Source organism: Knufia obscura, assembly GCF_036327395.1.
Source record: "Knufia obscura strain CCFEE 5817 isolate CBS 148926 chromosome Unknown scaffold_7, whole genome shotgun sequence".
Taxonomy (NCBI): Eukaryota; Fungi; Ascomycota; class Eurotiomycetes; order Chaetothyriales; family Trichomeriaceae; genus Knufia; species Knufia obscura.
The window spans coordinates 128,613-147,116 of NW_027042693.1; the positions used below are offsets into that span (position 1 = coordinate 128,613).

Sequence of the window (18,504 nt, forward strand, 5' to 3'; positions counted from 1 at the left end):
AACAATACCAGAGAGTGTTGTTCAAAAGGTAGCTCACATTCTCGGTGCCCGTTATGCACTGGTTACCTAGACACGGACCCTCCTACACAACAATGAAGTTGCTCTATCTTCACACAATGGACACCTGCTATGCCTGCGTCACTCCTCCCACATCCAGACACCCTCAGCCCTCGTCTCCCCACCAGCCTAAACCACCTCCCCCCCATAGCAGCACATTTCTCCACAAGCAACTGATACACCTCGCTCAACGTAGGAAAACTCGGCACAGCATGAAATAACTGCCGCCACGTCAAACCCCCAACAATAGCCACACTACTAGCATGAAGAAGATTCGCCACACCCCGCCCCACAAAGACCGCACCTAGAAGCCGGCCAGTCCCCGTCTCAATAACCCACTGTGCCCACCCGGTATACCCCTCTGAATGTAGATATGAATGCGTACCGGGGCCCCCGGTGTCAACAGAGACTTCTCTCGCGTTGATGTTCATCCTTTTGGTGTCTTTGAGAGACAATCCGACCCAGGACACCTGGGGATCCGTGAAACATGTTTGGGGAGTTGCTGTTGCTGAATGTCTTCGGGAAATCCGTAGGTCGTTGCCGTTGTCTAGCTGATGTTGGTAGGAGCCGCGGGCTTTTGCCAAGATGGTATTGGCGCAGATGACTGCTTGGTACATCCCCATGTGTGTCGTCCAGGCGAGACCATTCGTATCACCTATAGCGTAGAGCCATCCCTCTGGGACGGTGACGGCGCACATTGATTCATCGACATCGATGTGAGCGCCTTCCGTCAATCCTTTGACAGTTGTGAGGCCCATACCCGCTGTACGCGCTCTTCTCCCAGTCGCAATGAGAATTTCACTGCCAGTCAGATCAGAGCTGTCAGCGAGTTCAGCCTCAACCAATCCATTACGTCGCTTCACCTTTCTCACGTGCGTCTCCACTCTTATATCCACGCCAGTCTGCCTCAAACTGTTAGCCACAAGCTCAGCAGCATATTCCACAACCTTCGGAAGAATCCTCTTCTGCCTCGTTATCAGCGTAACCCTCGACCCCAGCTGACCGTAAACAGTCGCCATCTCCGTCCCCACTAGTCCGGCTCCAAGAATAATCAAATGATCAGGGACCTCATTCGCAGACACAGCCTCCCTGGGTGTCCAGTACCCAGACTCCCGCAAGCCTTCGATATCAGGTATGAACGGCTCACTCCCCGTCGCAACCACCACAGCCACAGCCTCAACAAGTACACTACCCCCAGAATGCCAGTCCTTAATCTGCACCTTCCCCTTGCCCACAACCAAAGCGAATCCGTGCGTAATACTCACACCTAACCCCCCAAGCGCTGCAATTCCAGGCCCATCGTTCCAGTTCACTGCGCATTTATCCCTGTATTCGAACAAACCCTGTAAATCCACATTCACATTCCCTGCCGTGCCGCGCGCCTCAGCACAAGATCGTAGCTTCTCCCGCGTGCCACCCACAGACGCCGCATCCGCAGCAACCTCTAGAGGACGCAACAGGGCCTTGGAGGGTACACACGCCCAGTTCTGACATTCTCCGCCGGTGAGTTCAGATTCGACTATCAGTACTGAGAGGCCGCCGGTGGCGCATTTGATGGCTGCAGCTTGACCTGCGGGTCCGCCGCCGATGACGATGACGTTCCATTTTGTTTGTGTTATGGATGAGGGGAGATGGGTTTTGGGATGGACGTCGATGTCTGGACGGGTTGTTGACATTGTGATTTCGCTTACGCCTAGCGTTGAACAGTAGCGGGAGTTCGGCACTGTGGTTCAATATGACCTACGTCTGTGAAGTGCTTCGCTGGAGTTCTTATACGTGTTGTACCAGCATGTTGTCCTCTGACAAACCTCTGTCAACTCGGACTGTCAACTGTGCCTGAGCTTTGTCAACTGTCAACATACTTACCACATCCTTGGCAAAGCACTCCATGTGCATGCTCGTGATGAATAAGCTTGAAGACGAGCTGCTTTAGTAGGCATAATCTCGTGGCTTTCCCCGGATTCTAACGTGGAAGCGAACGATGCAGACCCTGGTCGGTTCGAAGCGTTGCCTCCCTGCAAGATTTGGAATCATGCCTTGGCACGTTTTGGACCAGAGAATGTTCAAACATATTGGTCAGCGATGTCCTGCCTATCTTGCTCCCATGCTCAAGACAGAACCATGGAACGTTTTGTGCGGCTGTCCTGCCTTGAACATGGAGTGGAGATCCCAGCAATCTCAAAGCTGTGCTTTTGTAAGCGATCCCGCAACACTCAGCAGCGCCCTTGTCTCCACGTCGAAAGTCAGCACCTACACAAGCTACAGTTAGCAATGTGTCTCGTAGCAATAGAGCTAGCAGCTTACCGTGACCGTGAAACCACCATGATTTTCGTATTGAAGGAAAGCATTCATATGGTTTGTCCGCATGGCCATGAACTCGATTTCAAACGTCATCCGGATGGGATGGCGCTCGTTTGCACGCACGCGTTTCCTTCGGATGGCTCCTAAGAGTCCTCGAGCATTTCTCCATTCAGCTGTCAAATATAGGTACCGCCGGAAGATGCGCTCGAGACCTGCCGGCCAAATGCGCGTCTGTTTGAAATGAATGTCCTGGGCAGCCATGCGCCCTACCAGAAAACCATGCGGTCGCCAAGTGTATGAGAGGTGCTCGACTACCCGTTGCTGATGAGTGACAGGATTTTCAACCCACTCGCAGCCACGCCCGCATCTGAACGTGATTCGCCGAACGCTTTCGCAATACCGCGAAAAGTCAGTGATCCTGCTTTCTAGCCTGTGGTACCGCCCTGTATGAATATCCATTTCTCTAGTGCCTCTCAAGGTTGTTTCGACGATTTGCTTGAAGAACTTATGGCGGTTCAAATCGGTTACCAACTTACTCAAGTAGCAGTTTGAGATTACTACTGTTCGATCTCGTGCCCATCGGTAATTCATGAAATTGAAGATCGCTCTGGAGGTGGATATCACTCTGATGTTGGATGGAACACACAGGTGGACACCGACATTCTTGAACGAGGCATATGTCTTTGGAATAGGCACTGTGGGATGGTGTATGTTGGTGGGATTAGCTCCAGGAAGCCAGTGAAAAGACCATGTATTCGACACCCGTACGACGTGAGTGTCGAAGAGAGGCACGAGTATTTGCTCGAGAGTGAGAACGTCTAGTGTATCAAGATTTGCCTGTAGGAGCTGCTGCTGAACTGCATTTTGTGGAAGGTTCTGCTGCTGTTGCTGTTGTGCATGCTGCGGCGCCAACGGAGCTTGTGGCTGTGGATGCGCAACAAGAAACTGGTTGAAGAAAAGCACGCGCCATATGCTAGCATCGTCAGCAGGCCTCCTTACTATCCAGTTCGGGCTGATGAGGATGAATTCTGACTGCTGGTTCTGTGGCGCAGCCATGTTGATACTGATACGCGGAAGGAGAGGATCACGTACTGTACCTGATCAAAAGGATTGCGTGCGCAACTGTCCATAACTTAGGTCTTCAACCACATGAAAAGTGAGCAAGGCTCATGCCATTGTCTGGTGTGCTGCAAGCGGAACATAAGACAAAGGTCCGAGTACAATCAGTAAGCCAGCGCCAATAGCTGGACTCCTGCCGACCGACATACTTCAACGCCTTTGTCAACAGTATACAGCAAGGACATCTTCGAAGCAAGATGGAGAGAAGTATTTGTTCGTGCCGGCACTGACGAGTACCGTGTCGTTGTTGGAGAATCAGATGGACAATGTAGCGTACCGAGCTCGCCAAGCAATATGGGAGGTCTGTGCTCACCGCGAGTCCCAAGCGCTAGTCGTACGGATCTGGTGCATCATCATGGAGGAATACAATCATTCCCTCGGAGGTGTGATATCGTCGCGGCAGGCTTTTCACTAAATCGACCTTGGCGCGTATGTCAATTGTATCAGTGCGCTGCTTAACTTTTGAGCAACCTGCGCAACCTCTGCGAGCATTCAGGAATCAAGAGATGAGAGCCGTTTTATAGTGCTTGTCGGACTGAAGCTGAACGAAATGTTAGCACCGACTGCCTGGTCGGACTGGTCCTAATCGGTCGTGATGCTAAGCTCGAGCATGTTGTGACATCCTGCGACGCTGTACAGTCCATGAAAAGGCCATACGAATATTGCCGTTGTCAAAGCTGATTTTAGGAATGCTTTGAGACAGCGACACCACGGCTTTGACCTCTTCTGGCAGCATGCAGAGTATGCATGGCGCCTTGCTCATACAGATGCTCCTGGGCAGCATCTTCATCGGGGTGCCCGACATCATACCAATGTCATGCGACCATTTGGAGTACAGCGGCTTCGGAAAGAGCTTCCTATTAATAGTCAGCGTAATCGTAAGCAGAGACAACAAGTTGGGACTTGCCATGAGCGGCATATGCTCGGTGTCTGGGCTTCCTGAGAGGTACAAGGTACTCCTCGGATACACCTGAACGCCTCGATTGATCAGCCTATTGCAGATGGCTCGAGTGTTCTTACTGAATTCGTAGCAGCCAGCATCAGACAGCTTGTCATCCACCTCGTCTTCCAAACACTGCCCGCTTCTGAGCCTCGCTGCTGGTATTTCCAGGATCACTATAGCCGTCAATGGACAATCTTCGGTATCAGGGTCACTATTCCTGGTAGTCAGTAAACAGCATCAGAGAACAGGAAGCGCAATTTGGAAGGTCGAGATTGTAGCATAGATCAGCTAGAGGATATAAAAGAGGGCAGCCCGATTTGCTAAAGATGGTCCGGTCAGAACATCGCCGTCTGAGAGCCAACGACCAGATGTAATGGTCTAGGTATGAGATTCAACTCCAGCTGTGTCTGTTTGCAGGCGCGTCTGAGACAGCGGATTCATAAATCCGTACGCGCGTTGCCATGCAATCGTAGGAGAACTGATGTTGCAACGATCAATATCGCATGCTGGACTACTGTATGCCTGCTATGGACACGTGAGGTCGTGGCAGGCGCATTACGCGCTAGGGCAAGAGCTGCACAGGTTACGTAGAAGCGTCGATGGCTGATTACGTTCGCTCGCACCAGAGGCAGAAAGAGCGCGTGTAGTAGCTGGGGTGTCTGAACTTAGACTCGTATCCTCGCGTGTACTGGCACGTGACTGACAGGCTTCAACAGACTGGTCAATTGAATACGCAGAGTTCGTGGCCACTGCGCGATCGCCTTGGTCATTAGGAGAAGAGTGAGTGATCAAAGGTATTATAATCGACAACTATTCACTATCATAAAGTATTGCAAGCCTGCTTTTCGCTGTCAACCGCTCCACGCTCAAACGTTCGCAGCAACGATATGAATATGTTTGGTGCATTGTTGCACCCGCAACAAGATTGCACCTATCCTTCACCCAGTACCAGCTTAGTCGGCTAGCGTCTTCCGTGAGATCTGACAGCAGAGCCCTGCATCTGCTCCAGTTCCTGCTCGAGCGTCTTGATGGCAGCGTGAGTAGCCTCAAGATCCTTGTTGAGTCTGTCCCTCTCGCCGATAAGTTTCTGTTCCCAAGCACGGAATCTCTGCTCTTCAACCTTGACTTGCTCGGTGAATCTCTTCCTGAGAGCCTCCTCTTCTTCCTTGAACTTGGGGTTATCGAGCTTCCTCGGTCTAGCCTCGCCAAATTTGCGTGTCTCCATCTGCTGAGCGCGGTAGGCCTCGTAGTGCATCTCCTCAGTGGTGTGGATCAGATCCAACATGTGTGTCCTGATCAGAATTGATCTGAGCTTCTTGAAGTCGCAGTGGTCCTCGTTCTCGACTTCAGCAACACCCCAAGCGTACTGTCTGCCCTTGACGATGCGGCCATCTGTGGTCTTGACATCCTTCTCAGAGCCGATGACCGACATGGGCATGGCGGACATCAGGGCTCTTGCGTGTTGTGCGGCAGCTTCATCGTCTTCCTCTACGGGTGGCTGATAGATCTGGATGCCTTGTGCTTCAATGACATTCCTGATTCTCTGCTTGAACCTGACAAGATCTTGTGGGGATAGGGTATCTGCCTTTGCAACGACAGGAATGAGGTTGACGCGTGTGCATAATCTCTTCATGACTTCAATATCGAGGGGCTTGAGAGTGTGACCGGTTGGACGGATGAAGTAGAGGCAGGTGTGGACTCGGAGATCAATCTTGTCGTTGCGGCGTGGTTGCTGTTCTTGCAGCATGTACGACTCGTGCTGATCGTCGAGGAATTCGATGATGGGTTGCCATGAGTCGCGGTTGTTCACGTAGTCGCCAAAGCCGGGTGTGTCGATGACTGTTAGCCGTACTACCCAGAGTCAGAATTGTAGCAGGCCACCTGTTGTGTGATAGTACTACCTTTGAAGAACTTTTCTTCCAGCTCAGCCTTTGTGATCTCAATCTCCACAGTCTTGTCGACCTGCTTTGCATGTCTTCGCTTATGGTCTGCATAGTTCTTGATTGTGGTTGAGAAGAGAGTGTTGATGAATGTGGTCTTTCCGAGTCCTGATTCACCAGCAACCTACAGAAGTCAGTCTCATCCAGACCTGAGATCCAATGCTGGGTCTGACCATGATAGTGAAGGCAGCACCTCTCTTTGCGACGATCTTGTGCCGCTGGTTGGGCAGATTGGCTATGCCGATGGGCGACGCCGACTCTATCGCCGAGGGTGCCATGTTTGCAGACATTTGGTTAGTGGGTTGCGGAGCGTTGGCTTGCTGAGCGTGGGCTTGCTGTGAGAACATCAGGTAAGAAGTCGATGCAACAAGGAGATCTGGCAGTTGTGTGGTTGACCGCACCTGCAATCTGTAACTTCTGGGTTAGGGGTTCGCGAGGAAGGTGCGCCAGAAAATCATGGACCCCTGAGCATGGGCGGTCACCATCCAATAGGAGCTTAGTTCCCCGGATCTTCTTAGCTCCTTGGCTGCCGCCAGCGCCGCCCATCTCAACTTTGTTTGTCCGCTTTGCTCGGCCTCCATGAACTTTTTTCGTCGATGCCGCATCAGAGGTTTGCGCCAGCAGCGAACATGACTCGGTAACAATATGAAGACTGAATTCAAGGTGTGCGTTATTTTTCAAAGTGTTGGAGCCTTATGCTGACTGAGTGTTGTAGTTCTCCAACCTCTTGGGAACAGTCTACAGGCAAGGCAATGCCATCTTCACACCAGATGGAGACACTTTGCTCTCACCAGTAGGCAATAGAGTCTCTGTCTTCAACTTGACCAAGAACACAAGCTACACTCTACCATTCGCACATCGCCGGAACATCTCCCACATAGATCTGACTCCGAACGGCAATCTTCTCCTCACGGTCGACGAAGATGGCCGAGCCATATTAACCATATTCCCTCGACGAACCTCTATTTACCACTTCTCCTTCAAAGGCAATGTTACTGCCCTAAGCTTCTCCCCCGACGGTCGCTACTTTGTGGTGGGCCTGGGCAGGAAGATACAAGCATGGAGGACTCCGCGGGTACCTGGATCTGATGGAGGTGAGCTAGACTTTGCGCCTTTTGTGCTGCACCGAGAATATGGCGGCCACTTCGATCATGTCAGACATTTAAGCTGGTCTGGAGACTCGAGATTCTTCCTCACTTCAAGCAAGGATTCATCGGCAAGGATATGGAGTCTGGACCCCGAGGAAGGCTTTGAGCCAACCGTTCTGGCCGGCCACAGACAGCAAGTCAGAGGTGCTTGGTTCTCGGCAAGTCAAGAGTCGATATATACTGTCAGTGAAGATGGCGCCTTGTTCCGATGGGAGTTCGTCACAAGAGCACAACAACGGGGCGTAGAGGTTGAACATGAAGACGCAGACCCAGAAGATCTCGAGAAGTGGAGGACTGTGCAGAGAGACTATTTCATGCAGAATGCAAAGCTGAAATGCGCGTCTTTTCACAAAGCCAGTAATCTGTTAACGGTCTGTTTTGCGAACGGACTCTTCAGTCTGTACGAGCTGCCTTCCTTCTCGGCAATACACACCCTGTCCATGGCCGCCTCGCCCATATCCACCATTTCGATGAATAAGAGTGGCGAATGGCTGGCTTTGGGCTCAGCGAAAACTGGCCAGCTGCTGGTATGGGAGCACCAGTCTGAATCCAACATCCTCAAGCAGTCCTCACACCTCGATACCATGACCACACTCTCCTTCTCGCCAGATTCAAGTCGGATAATCACAGGTGCCGACGATGGTCTAATCAAGATCTGGGACGTATTCTCAGGCTTCCATATTGCTACCTTCACCGAACATTCTTCCGCAATAACGGGCTCAGCATATTCAAAAAGAGGCAATGTGCTGTTTACATCGTCTTTGGATGGCTCAGTGCGTGCTTGGGACATGCTTAGGTATCGAAACTTTCGAACATTCACAGCACCTCAAAGATTATCCTTTGCATGTCTAGCAATTGACCCGGCAGCGGAAGTAGTGTGCGCAGGATCGCATGATTCATTTGACATACATTTGTGGTCAGTTCAGACGGGTGCTTTACTCGATCAACTATCAGGTCATGAAGGACCGATATCAACGTTAGCATTCACGCCCGATGGCAGGATGCTGGTGTCAGGGTCATGGGACCGGACGATCAGAACATGGAACGTCTTCGATCGCTCACAAAGTTCAGAGTCGTTGCAGTTAACATCGGATTTGCTATGCGTTGCCGTCCGACCAGATTCGGCACAGATCGCGGCCTCGACACTCGATGGGCAGCTGACCTTTTGGGACGTAGAGACCTCAGTACAGCAGGCTACGATGGACGGGCGAAGAGACGTGAGTGGTGGTCGAACATTGAAGTCCAGGAGGACGGCAGCTTCGACACCAGGAACGAAATCATTCAATACCATCGTATACTCTGCAGATGGATCGTGTCTGCTTGCTGCAGGCAATAGCAAATACATCTGCCTATATTCTGTCAGCACGTTGACGTTGATCAAGAAGTTCACAGTCTCGATCAACCTATCCATTGACGGCACACAAGAATTTCTGAACTCGTCAGCCATCATGTCCAACGGTCTGCCTAGAGATATGATCGACACTGAAGGCGAAGCAAGCGACCTTGAAGACCGAATCGACAGAAGTCTACCTGGTGCAACACGTGGAAAAGATGCCACAAAGAGGACTGTACGGCCAGAAGTACGAGTGACAGGCATTGAATTCGCACCGACCGGAAGAACCTTCTCTGCAGCAAGTAGCGAGGGTCTACTGATATACAGCTTAGATACAGCTGGTATGGACGACTTCGATCCGTTCGATTTGGATGTTGATGTCACGCCTCAGAATGTGGAAGACATCTTACAACAGAAACAGCCCGAGTATCTGAAAGCACTGATCATGTCATTCAGGCTAAACGACAAAAAGCTCATTCGGAAGGTGTACGAGTCGATACCTCGTGGGCAGGTCGCACTTGTAATACGAGATCTGCCTCGAGTATATCTTGGACGGCTCTTACATTTCTTAGCACAGCAACTGGAGGGTAGTCCACACCTTGAGTTTGCACTGACATGGATTGGCGAAGTGGTCGCAGTTCATGGCAGATATCTCAAAGAAAGAGCTGGTCAATTCTCCAGCGAGCTTCGAGCAATCCAGAGAAGTATTGACGGCGTCGGAAAGACGATCCGGAATCTTAGCCAGAGGAACGCATTTGAGATTGAGTTCTTGTGTCAACAACAGATTGACGGGAAGGTGCCATTGCTCACGAACGGAGATGGCGGTGGCGCTGGTCACACAAATGGAGTCGATGTAGACATGGCTGACGATGACGGTTGGATAGGCTTCGAATAACTGCCGATACGTGTACAAAAATGTTGATACAGTAGGAGCAGATGTGCTCCTGCCACATCGTTGATCCAGCTTCTTTTTTGCTCTGTCTTCTACCATGTTAGAACCTCTTCTACTCTCGCTCCTCAAGCATCCAGCATTCTACCGCTAGTGACCTGATTACTCGATATTTGCTACTATGCCAGATGATGCCATACCGTTCGGTACCGTTGCATGGATGTGGCTCGCACCGCAAACAATTTTCTCCAAAAGTTTCCGCAATGCAACTAAAACTTCCCAAGGTTCCGCTGATTATGACCTCGAAGTCAGACACAGGCTCTACCACGCTCTAAATCGGGCGCATTATTGCTAACCTTCAAACTCCAGTAATTCGTACGAAGTGTAAGTATGCCTTTCCGCCTCATCTGAGGTAGCGCAAACGCTGTGACCAACGTCAAACCAGCGAGGGACGCTCACCTTTCTCTCCCAAGCAAACAACACTCGAGCGATGGCAGAGAAAAGCACGCACCAAATCCCAGATACACTACACCCGCTTCCTCGCTCAGCCATACCGTCACACCTCCTGAACGGCTCTTCGCCTCTTCGGCAATCGGCCAAAACCACAACTCGAGCAGAAGAAAGAGACAGGTTAGCCTCGAGTATTCATAGCACTTACAACAGGCGCACGTCCATTGATCCCTCCGAACTATCTCTCCGAAGGCTGAGCATGGACGGCGAAGTCGGCAGGAGTTGGATCGGCACGGGGAGAAGCATAGATATACCGAAGTCGAATAGCCACATCCCAGAGCACGCAATAGCGGACAGCCCTAATAACAGCCAAACCGACATTCCGGCGCAGCCATCCTCCACCACAAACCTGCAAGAAGTGCCTCCGAGGGATGGTCGCGATGAAGCACCCCCAACTCCCCCGATTAGTGCTACACGCCCGGCTTCTCCATACACAGTGAATCCTCCAATAGACTTCGACGGCCTCTCCTGGCCTTGTCCCGGTACAAGAGCGCGGCTAGAGCAAACGCCCGAACAAGCACAAGAAAGACTGGACAAACTCTCCGGCGCAGTCAGAACAATCTTCGAATGCATCGGAGAAGATCCAGACCGAGAAGGCCTCCTACAGACGCCCGAACGATACGCAAAAGCCCTCATGTACTTCACCAAAGGCTACGAAGAGAACGTCCGAGACCTCGTTAACGGCGCGGTCTTCCACGAGGATCACGATGAATTGGTCATTGTACGAGACATCGAAGTCTTCTCCATGTGCGAACACCATATGGTTCCTTTCATCGGCAAAATGCATATCGGCTACATCCCGAACCGGAGAGTATTGGGACTTAGTAAGCTGGCGAGGCTAGCAGAAATGTTCTCCAGACGTCTGCAGGTGCAGGAGAGGCTCACGAAGCAGGTTGCGCTTGCTATTGCAGAGGTCCTCAAACCTCAAGGTGTCGCTGTGGTTATGGAGAGTAGCCATCTCTGTATGGTCATGCGAGGCGTGCAGAAGACTACTAGCAGTACGACGACGAGCTGTATGCTTGGCGCGATGCGTAGCTCTGCGAAGACCAGGGAGGAGTTCTTGAGCCTGCTCAATCGTGCTAGGTGACACACAATTCATGGTTTGGCTGGAGGACATTGAGGAGTTGGCGTTAGGGCCTATAGAGCCCGGAGAATTTACGGTGTGGGAGGCTGGATTGCTTTACTTTCAACACTGATGAGATACCCAAAATTATGAGGAAATGGACGGGGAGAGCACCTGAAACTCGACTTTACATGTCAATCAGAATGTACAAGATGTAAAGGATAGCACGGGACAATTCAACAGTCCTACCCTATTCAAATGTTGCAGGAACAATCCCGCAACCTAGCCTCAGCATGGCATCTTCGCGGCTGCCAGGTCATGAAATATATCTTGCCCACAGCGATGATCCGGCCTTCTTTTTCAGTATTAACGACATTACTCGAGCGAGGATTTGCACTCGCGCTGCTACGCCTTTATGAAGCATCGCTTCCCCAGGTCGTCCAAGACTTACTTTGCGTTCTTCGTTGTTTTTCCGGGTCGTTGCACCCTTCGCTCACTCCAGCCTTTGATTCCCCTCATTCCAGCTTTCGACGTCCCTCACTCCAGCCTGGATTGACTCCTACTTCAGCAGACTCAACCAATCAATAACTGCAATGAACTCGCCCGCTGTATCCTATTCTGTCTGTCGTAGAAGCAAGACTGCATTGGAGGGATGTCATGCGGCTATTATACGCCACGCACAAAGCTATCTATCACTACATACGCGACCCATCACTCTCACGCATTGCACTCTGCCTACCCCTGGGAGCACTCCCCTGTTCTGCTGCTCTCCTCAGTTCCAGTTCCTCTGGTACCGACTCATGAGTATCTGCTTCAAGTGATACAGCACAGCACACACATCATTGTCCTCGCGTCCTTCCCAAGAATGTACTGTAGTCGCTATCGAATATTATATCAATGTGCCGCATGTATATACGCACAAGCAAGAAGGTCGACGACTGGACTGGACTGGCGTAGTCTATTCTTTGCGTATTAGAATTAAAACTTATAGACATTTCACAGAAGGGTACTAGACCAACCAGATCACCGAAGCGGACCTCTGGCTAGCTGGAAGCAAAGAGACTCGGGCTCAAACACTGGAAGACACAGCAAGATACAGCACGACATCATATACCGTATTTAGCCATGATTTTGCACTCTACGACCGCATCCAACTCTTCGGAGTCAATGTCATCCCACCTCGCTACGAAAATACCACTCGCACAATTTCAGACACTGCATTCTCCAAGCTTTTGCTATGGGTTGGGCTCGAGGTCTTCAGAGGTTACGACCATTCCTTATCGACGACCTAGTGCTTCATTGCTCGGTGTATTCAGGAAGCGTCTGTCACAGTACTGTGGCTTTCGTTCGTTGCGCTACTGTAGCATACCCAACTAATCTTGTACCTGGCTAACAGCTGGTATCTTGTCAGCGATTGTGCGGTGCTCTCCCTATGAGCTCCGGCTTCACCACTGTGAAACGAGACAGAACGCTGCTGATGTTGTGAGCTTGTTGTTCAACACTGTATGAGTTGACGAGAGCAGCTTTAGCGGAGAGGTATCCCGCTAGAGGCATCCGCTCAATGCGAATATGTGGTCTGGACGATTGCTCATGGAAGTGTCCACATGCACACGCTTAGTAGCCTCGAGATCGAGTCCCCGTTTCATACTGGAGCGAGCATGAATTCAATTGGTAGACCGAATGGAGTGATGACTGCTTCTATGCGCTCCACGGTCGGCGGCGTAAGACTTGGAGGACGCCGTTGCATTGGGCTGTGTGTTCGGTCCCTGATCGTATGCTCGAGCTCGACTTGGATCTAGGCACGTTGTTCGCTAGTCAGACCGGTGCTGAGGTTGGCTTCGAGCACTGGTGCTGTATTGACGTTTGAACGGGTATTCACCCATTCCGCCCACAAAGAAGGTGCCACGAGCCATTCTATGTTGTGCATCATCACCATGACTATTGATTGTAGCATGTTTTTTGAGCTGTGGGCTATTGGGGTTTCGCAAGTGCGACCTGGCGAACTGGAGCACCATCTCATGTGATGTTTTTGTTACAGGTACCACCTGAACTGGCTTATGCAGAGCGTGCTCTGCTTGTGTACCGGAAAGTCAAGGCAGGCTGTGTTCTCCATGCGATGCAACGTCGAAAGTCGCCGATAGCTTGGACCAGATTCTCCGGGATCCCATTGCATTGCGAGTAGTTATCTTTATGCTCGAACTACCTCGACAGAGGCATGCAGGTCGATACACAGGTGCTTCAATGAGCTGGTCTCGTATTCGTGTTTGTGCTTCGAGTATGCGCTGATGGAGCATGTTCCGAGGCTGTCCTTCGAGAAGCGCGATACGAGAACAGCGGTCGAGACACGAAGTCAGGCGAACCGCAACACTGTCTCATCTCCACACCGCTTTCCCAATCTCTTCATCAGACGGATGAACCGCGCTGACATGATATGCCTTCGTGACCATTACTCCTTTCTGCAATATGTGGCTTCTACTCTCGTTTGAGTTGCGGCTGCCGGCGTCACATCGAGTCTCGGACATATTGCCCAGGGGTATAGCACCCTTGTGGTCGCGTCCGCTGGTGTTGCTCTTGAAAAGTGATCGCTGTTTGCTGTAGAAGTTGCCGCCGCCGGCATATGGCTGCGAAGGGCGGGTCGTGTTGCCTGTCTTTTGAAGGAAGAATAGGCGCATGGACGGTAAGCAGGCTGTTATGATTGCTGAGATGGGTTAGTATTGACGTGTCTCTAACGGGGAGGAAGGACTATACCAGCTGTGTTCTCAAGCATGAAGTATAAAGTGAATTTGACGACGTTCACTGTTCCGGTCGTGGGGTTGCAGAAGACCAGTCTAAGGATACCGAAAGCAATAGGTATCAATGGGAGCAGGAAAATGAGAGCCAGGATGACTTTCTGTCGCTGACTGACTTGGAGCTTCCAGAGTAGCGGAAAGGGAATGAAGATCAAGAAGATGTCGCATGCTATGTCTGTTCCTGCCGAGAATAGGAACACCAAATTTGATAAGTAGATGTCGCGTGGCGTATGACAACCCTTGTTACCAAATTTGAAGAAGGTGTCCGGAGAACCACAGGCAAAGAGTTGAAGGAAGATGGTTGTGATATATGTCGACCCTGTGATGAGACACATGATATACCAGAAAATTCGCATCCGGGTTCGTAGCGATTCGAAGAGGCGCCAGAAGAAGAGCAGGAGTGAGAATTTGACCGACCACACTGGCAATGCGTTAGCATCTAGAACCCAGGCTATCGCATTAGACCATACATGTCGTCCAGAACGTGATTAGGACAGCGAACTCATAGCGGAGGAAGAGTGTAGCTCGCTCCTCCGCGTTTGCTGGGGGAATGCCACCAGTAGCGAGAGTGTTCTTCAGCTGCTCTAGCTCGTACGTGGGCGGTATCATGAGCTGAGAGGTTATTGCCGAGCCAATATGGCACAAGAGAGCGAAGAGGATCAACCAGTCATTGCTGAAGAGTTTCTTGTTGTGCCGGTACTGTATGAAGGTTCGAAATCCGACAAAAGCAATGCACGCTATCAGCTCCACCCAGAGGAGTGCCTGTATGCAGTCAGATCAGCTATTGCTTATTGATTGCGTGAGCGGTTTGTTCAACTTACAGCTTGACCAGCTCTTGAGATGAAGGGTGTCGGCGAGGTATCAGCCATCTTTCTTCCTCAATCTAACCGTGAAATAAGTTGAGGCAACGAGAGAACGTCCGGGAAAGCAAGCTGTGTGCTCGAATACTTGAGTGCAATCAAAAACGACGGTCGCAGAAGTTGTCCTCTCTTCGCCCAGCGTTGCGCTGCTCATCCATCCACGAAAGAGCAGGTCTTCGAAAGTTTGTATGCATGTTCATAAAGAAATGGGGCCATGTTTGGAGAGAAGCAAATTCTGTACCCTCGAACTGCCCATCGAATACAAGGTCTCTTTCTTCCATGTCCATGTCCTGGGACTTGCATATCGCAAGTGTTTCAGGGTCTGCGTCTATCTTGGCGGAAAATATGGATGTCTTCGTGGGTGTCTGTACATAATGAACCTGTCACCACAGTAGTAAGCGAACAGTAGCAACATTCGCTTCTAGGATGTCGACTGACACATGAGCGATAATGTCTCGCTGGTGGTAAGAACGGGGCATCTGGTTGAAAGGAAGTTGCCTGACGTTCCCGATCTGCTTGGCGGAAATGTGCTTGGCCCGATCGCAGCTGCCAAGATGTCTCATCTGTGAAAGACTAACAAATCTTAGATCATGGCCTAGCATGGGCTGAGGAAGCTATCTATCGGTATCTACTACCACGGGAGATTTATATATGCATCATCCCTGATGACCCTTTGATACCACCACGCTTTCCCTCCCCAACAGGACTTCGCTCCATGCGGGGTTACATTGATACGACTGCTAACCTACTTAGAGTCTCATAGCTCTGCAGGTAAGCGAGATCAACATGGTATAACCAGGTATATCTTGCGCGATGATCTTCTCATCGCGAACCATGTGGTTTGAAATCAAGGCACAACGTTCTCGGAACGCGTGAGTCGAGCTGCTCACGCTAGCTTCGGTCATGTCCCTTTCCGAACCCCCCCAGCTCTCGAAGTCGGGGATTGGGATTGTGACAAGGAAGTAGAAGAGTCTGAAAAGCCATCGATCAGTCCACAACTCTGTCGTTGTCTGTGACGTGCTTCTCCCTTCTTCTGTTGCTGCAGCATCTTTTGTCCACCACCTATCTTGCTGTGCTAAGCTCAGCGTTCGGTCCTTCCCGTTTCCGCTTTGCGTGTAAACTTTCATCGAATTCCAAGACCCTTCAACGCTGCATCAGGGAGTGGAGGTTTCAGGTTGCATATCCAGACACACCTTGAAAACGTACCTGCATCAACATGCGCGTCGGACTCGCTTTGGGTCTCGCGGCTCTTGCGGCTTTCCCAGTCACATTAGCTGAACCGCCCAACGGGCTACCCGGAGGTCCCCAAGGGCCGCCCACAGCTCCCAACGGCCCGCCGCCAACGACAAGCTTTGGGTGCCCTGAGATCTCTCCTGGACCCGTGAGCGGATACTACCTAGCAGAACAATTCGAAAGTCCAGCCGTCCCAGATGTCACTAGCATCGAAGCAATCCGTCAGACCATGGCACTCTATGCACTCGCCATCGATGGTCGCAACTTCGAAGCATTGAGGAAGGTTTTCACCATCGACACCCGCGCCAACTACTCTGACCCCATCGGTGTCTTGAATGGTGTGCAAGCCATCATCGACACTCTACCACCTGGGCTCGCAAACTTCGCGTCTACTCAGCACCACCTCGGAACTCAATATATCGACATCTGCAGTCCTAACAGCGCTGTATCCGTCACGTACTTTCAAGCGACACACTTCTTCACGCCATACAATGGCGTTGCCAACCCGGTGGACGGCAGCCAAGTCTTGATTGACCGAGCGCAATACCAGGACGTCTGGGCAAGACAAGGCGACGGGTCGTGGAGGATTACCAACAGGAATTTAGTGCGGATGGTAAGTCTCGCTCTTCCTCTAGCCATGAATCTCGTCTGTTCGCTATACTGACTTACATTTTACAGGGTCCTGCAGTTTTGGACGGTGGTGCTCCGCTAGGGTAATAATAGATGGAATGGGAGGATAACCCATGCTTAGAACGACTCAACGGACGGTTCGAGCATTCCATGCACATGGGTTCGCAACTGCGACTCGAGTCACGTTGCAGTCTTCTAGACATTCGTACTTGTAGGAGGTGATCTGGTGCATAGCGATACCATCATAGATAAACTTCTCCTAATCTTAATGCATTTCATCCAGCCTGTGTCGGGAAATCTTGAGTACTTTCTACACTCGCTTCTTTAACAATGAGACGGATCTCGGAGGCTCAGATCGAACGCAAAAGGCCGTTTGGGCCGTGCAGTGCAAAGCAAACTGTCTTAACATGTTGTTTTATCCATATATTCTGACCATGCCATCGGCACCTGCTGCAGCCCAGACACCACGTCGAGACTCGACCTCACTGCCTTCGCGCCATTTCACAACACTGACTACCTTCTCACTCACCTCAACATTCGCAATCTGCTTCCCACTAACCACATTCCAGCCTCTAACCCATCCATCACTCTCACTCCCACTAATCACCACAGAGTCATTCACCGCCAGAGCACTCTGCAGCCTCAAAGACTCATTTCGATACCCTCCCCCCTCACCCATCTTCCCCTCAGGCGGAAACGCCCGTAAACACCCTCCATTCTCCCTATCCATCAACCTCAATCTCCCATCAAGACACCCCACAAGTGACGTCCTCCCATCCCGCGACAACGAAAGAGACGTAACAGGCCCAGGCATAACATCACTCACACATCGTCCCATCCTGATATCATACCCCCTCACCCTCCCATCCGTACTCCCAACAATCACCTCCTTATCCCAACATACCAACGCACTAACCCCATCCTTCGCATCCTCCAGCACCATAAGTGGTCTACCATCCCGACTCTTACAATCCCACAACCTCACACTGCGATCATCACTCCCAGACACAAGCAGATTATCCTCGGCCGTAAACTTCAGACACGTGATCCTCGACGTATGCGGAGAGGGGCTATTACCCCCGAACCGCCGGATCGTAGAGTCAGAGGTGTTTATGTCCCAAAGGAATGGACCGGAACGATCCCCGCTTGCACTCGCGAACTTGGTGTTATCCTGCGTTACGCTGATGTCTAGTACCGCGTAGCCGTGGGATGTGTATTTCTGGATGGGCTTGGTTGTGGTTGTGGTTGTGGTCGGGGAAGGCTGCGACTGGGATTGGGAAGACGGCTCTGTGCGCGAGAGGTGGATCTGGCGGTCTGAGGAGCCGGAGATGATGTAGGTTCCGCCGCTGGAGGAGAAGGAGAGGCAGTTTATGGGGGCTGTGTGGGTTTTGATTGTGTGGAGGAGGGTTGTTGGGAGGGCAGCGGGTGCCATTTTCTGCGGAGCAACGGCGTCTGATCTAGAAAGAGTCAATGTAGCTTTGCTCGATTATCAATCTGCATCGTAAGGAGCTGGATACACGAATAGCCTTGAGCTTTAGGCGCAGTCATTTCACGGCAGTAAACCTACCAGTTGCTCTGCAGGGCGATTGTGAGACGTCCGTGATCAGAACTCGTCTTCGTCTTGAAACAGCTTCTTCATTACTGGGACACTCCCGGATGCTTTGCAAGCACGTATATTCTTGTGATGGT

The 18,504-nt window shown here is 51.2% G+C and overlaps 8 protein-coding genes across 8 annotated transcripts; 3 read left to right on the top strand and 5 right to left on the bottom strand.

Moving 5' to 3' along the window:
* Nucleotides 1–62: 62 nt before the first annotated feature.
* On the bottom strand, nt 63–1,928 carry PMZ80_006239 (uncharacterized protein; the record flags this gene model as incomplete). Its single annotated transcript, XM_064874652.1, has 2 exons — nt 63–1,743; nt 1,924–1,928. The coding sequence occupies 2 exons, from the start codon at nt 1,926–1,928 to the stop codon at nt 63–65; spliced, it is 1,686 nt and encodes a 561-aa protein (XP_064729052.1).
* Nucleotides 1,929–2,235: 307 nt separating this feature from the next.
* On the bottom strand, nt 2,236–3,414 carry PMZ80_006240 (uncharacterized protein; the record flags this gene model as incomplete). Its single annotated transcript, XM_064874653.1, has 3 exons — nt 2,236–2,307; nt 2,362–2,501; nt 2,895–3,414. The coding sequence occupies 3 exons, from the start codon at nt 3,412–3,414 to the stop codon at nt 2,236–2,238; spliced, it is 732 nt and encodes a 243-aa protein (XP_064729053.1).
* A 1,967-nt stretch (nt 3,415–5,381) lies between these two features.
* On the bottom strand, nt 5,382–6,638 carry spn4 (Septin spn4; the record flags this gene model as incomplete). The annotated part of the gene is made up of 3 exons (XM_064874654.1): nt 5,382–6,271; nt 6,322–6,484; nt 6,534–6,638. 3 exons carry the CDS (start codon nt 6,636–6,638, stop codon nt 5,382–5,384), a joined length of 1,158 nt encoding a protein of 385 aa, XP_064729054.1.
* A 367-nt stretch (nt 6,639–7,005) lies between these two features.
* Nucleotides 7,006–9,736, top strand: PWP2 (U3 snoRNP protein; the record flags this gene model as incomplete). Its single annotated transcript, XM_064874655.1, has 2 exons — nt 7,006–7,023; nt 7,076–9,736. The coding sequence occupies 2 exons, from the start codon at nt 7,006–7,008 to the stop codon at nt 9,734–9,736; spliced, it is 2,679 nt and encodes an 892-aa protein (XP_064729055.1).
* A 484-nt stretch (nt 9,737–10,220) lies between these two features.
* Nucleotides 10,221–11,327, top strand: GCH1 (GTP cyclohydrolase 1; the record flags this gene model as incomplete). Its single annotated transcript, XM_064874656.1, has 1 exon — nt 10,221–11,327. One exon carries the CDS (start codon nt 10,221–10,223, stop codon nt 11,325–11,327), a length of 1,107 nt encoding a protein of 368 aa, XP_064729056.1.
* Nucleotides 11,328–13,675: 2,348 nt separating this feature from the next.
* PMZ80_006244 (uncharacterized protein) lies at nt 13,676–14,961 on the bottom strand (the record flags this gene model as incomplete). Its single annotated transcript, XM_064874657.1, has 4 exons — nt 13,676–14,001; nt 14,052–14,513; nt 14,563–14,854; nt 14,914–14,961. 4 exons carry the CDS (start codon nt 14,959–14,961, stop codon nt 13,676–13,678), a joined length of 1,128 nt encoding a protein of 375 aa, XP_064729057.1.
* Nucleotides 14,962–16,168: 1,207 nt separating this feature from the next.
* PMZ80_006245 (uncharacterized protein) lies at nt 16,169–16,902 on the top strand (the record flags this gene model as incomplete). The annotated part of the gene is made up of 2 exons (XM_064874658.1): nt 16,169–16,798; nt 16,864–16,902. The coding sequence occupies 2 exons, from the start codon at nt 16,169–16,171 to the stop codon at nt 16,900–16,902; spliced, it is 669 nt and encodes a 222-aa protein (XP_064729058.1).
* A 328-nt stretch (nt 16,903–17,230) lies between these two features.
* Nucleotides 17,231–18,247, bottom strand: PMZ80_006246 (uncharacterized protein; the record flags this gene model as incomplete). Its single annotated transcript, XM_064874659.1, has 1 exon — nt 17,231–18,247. One exon carries the CDS (start codon nt 18,245–18,247, stop codon nt 17,231–17,233), a length of 1,017 nt encoding a protein of 338 aa, XP_064729059.1.
* Nucleotides 18,248–18,504: the final 257 nt, after the last annotated feature.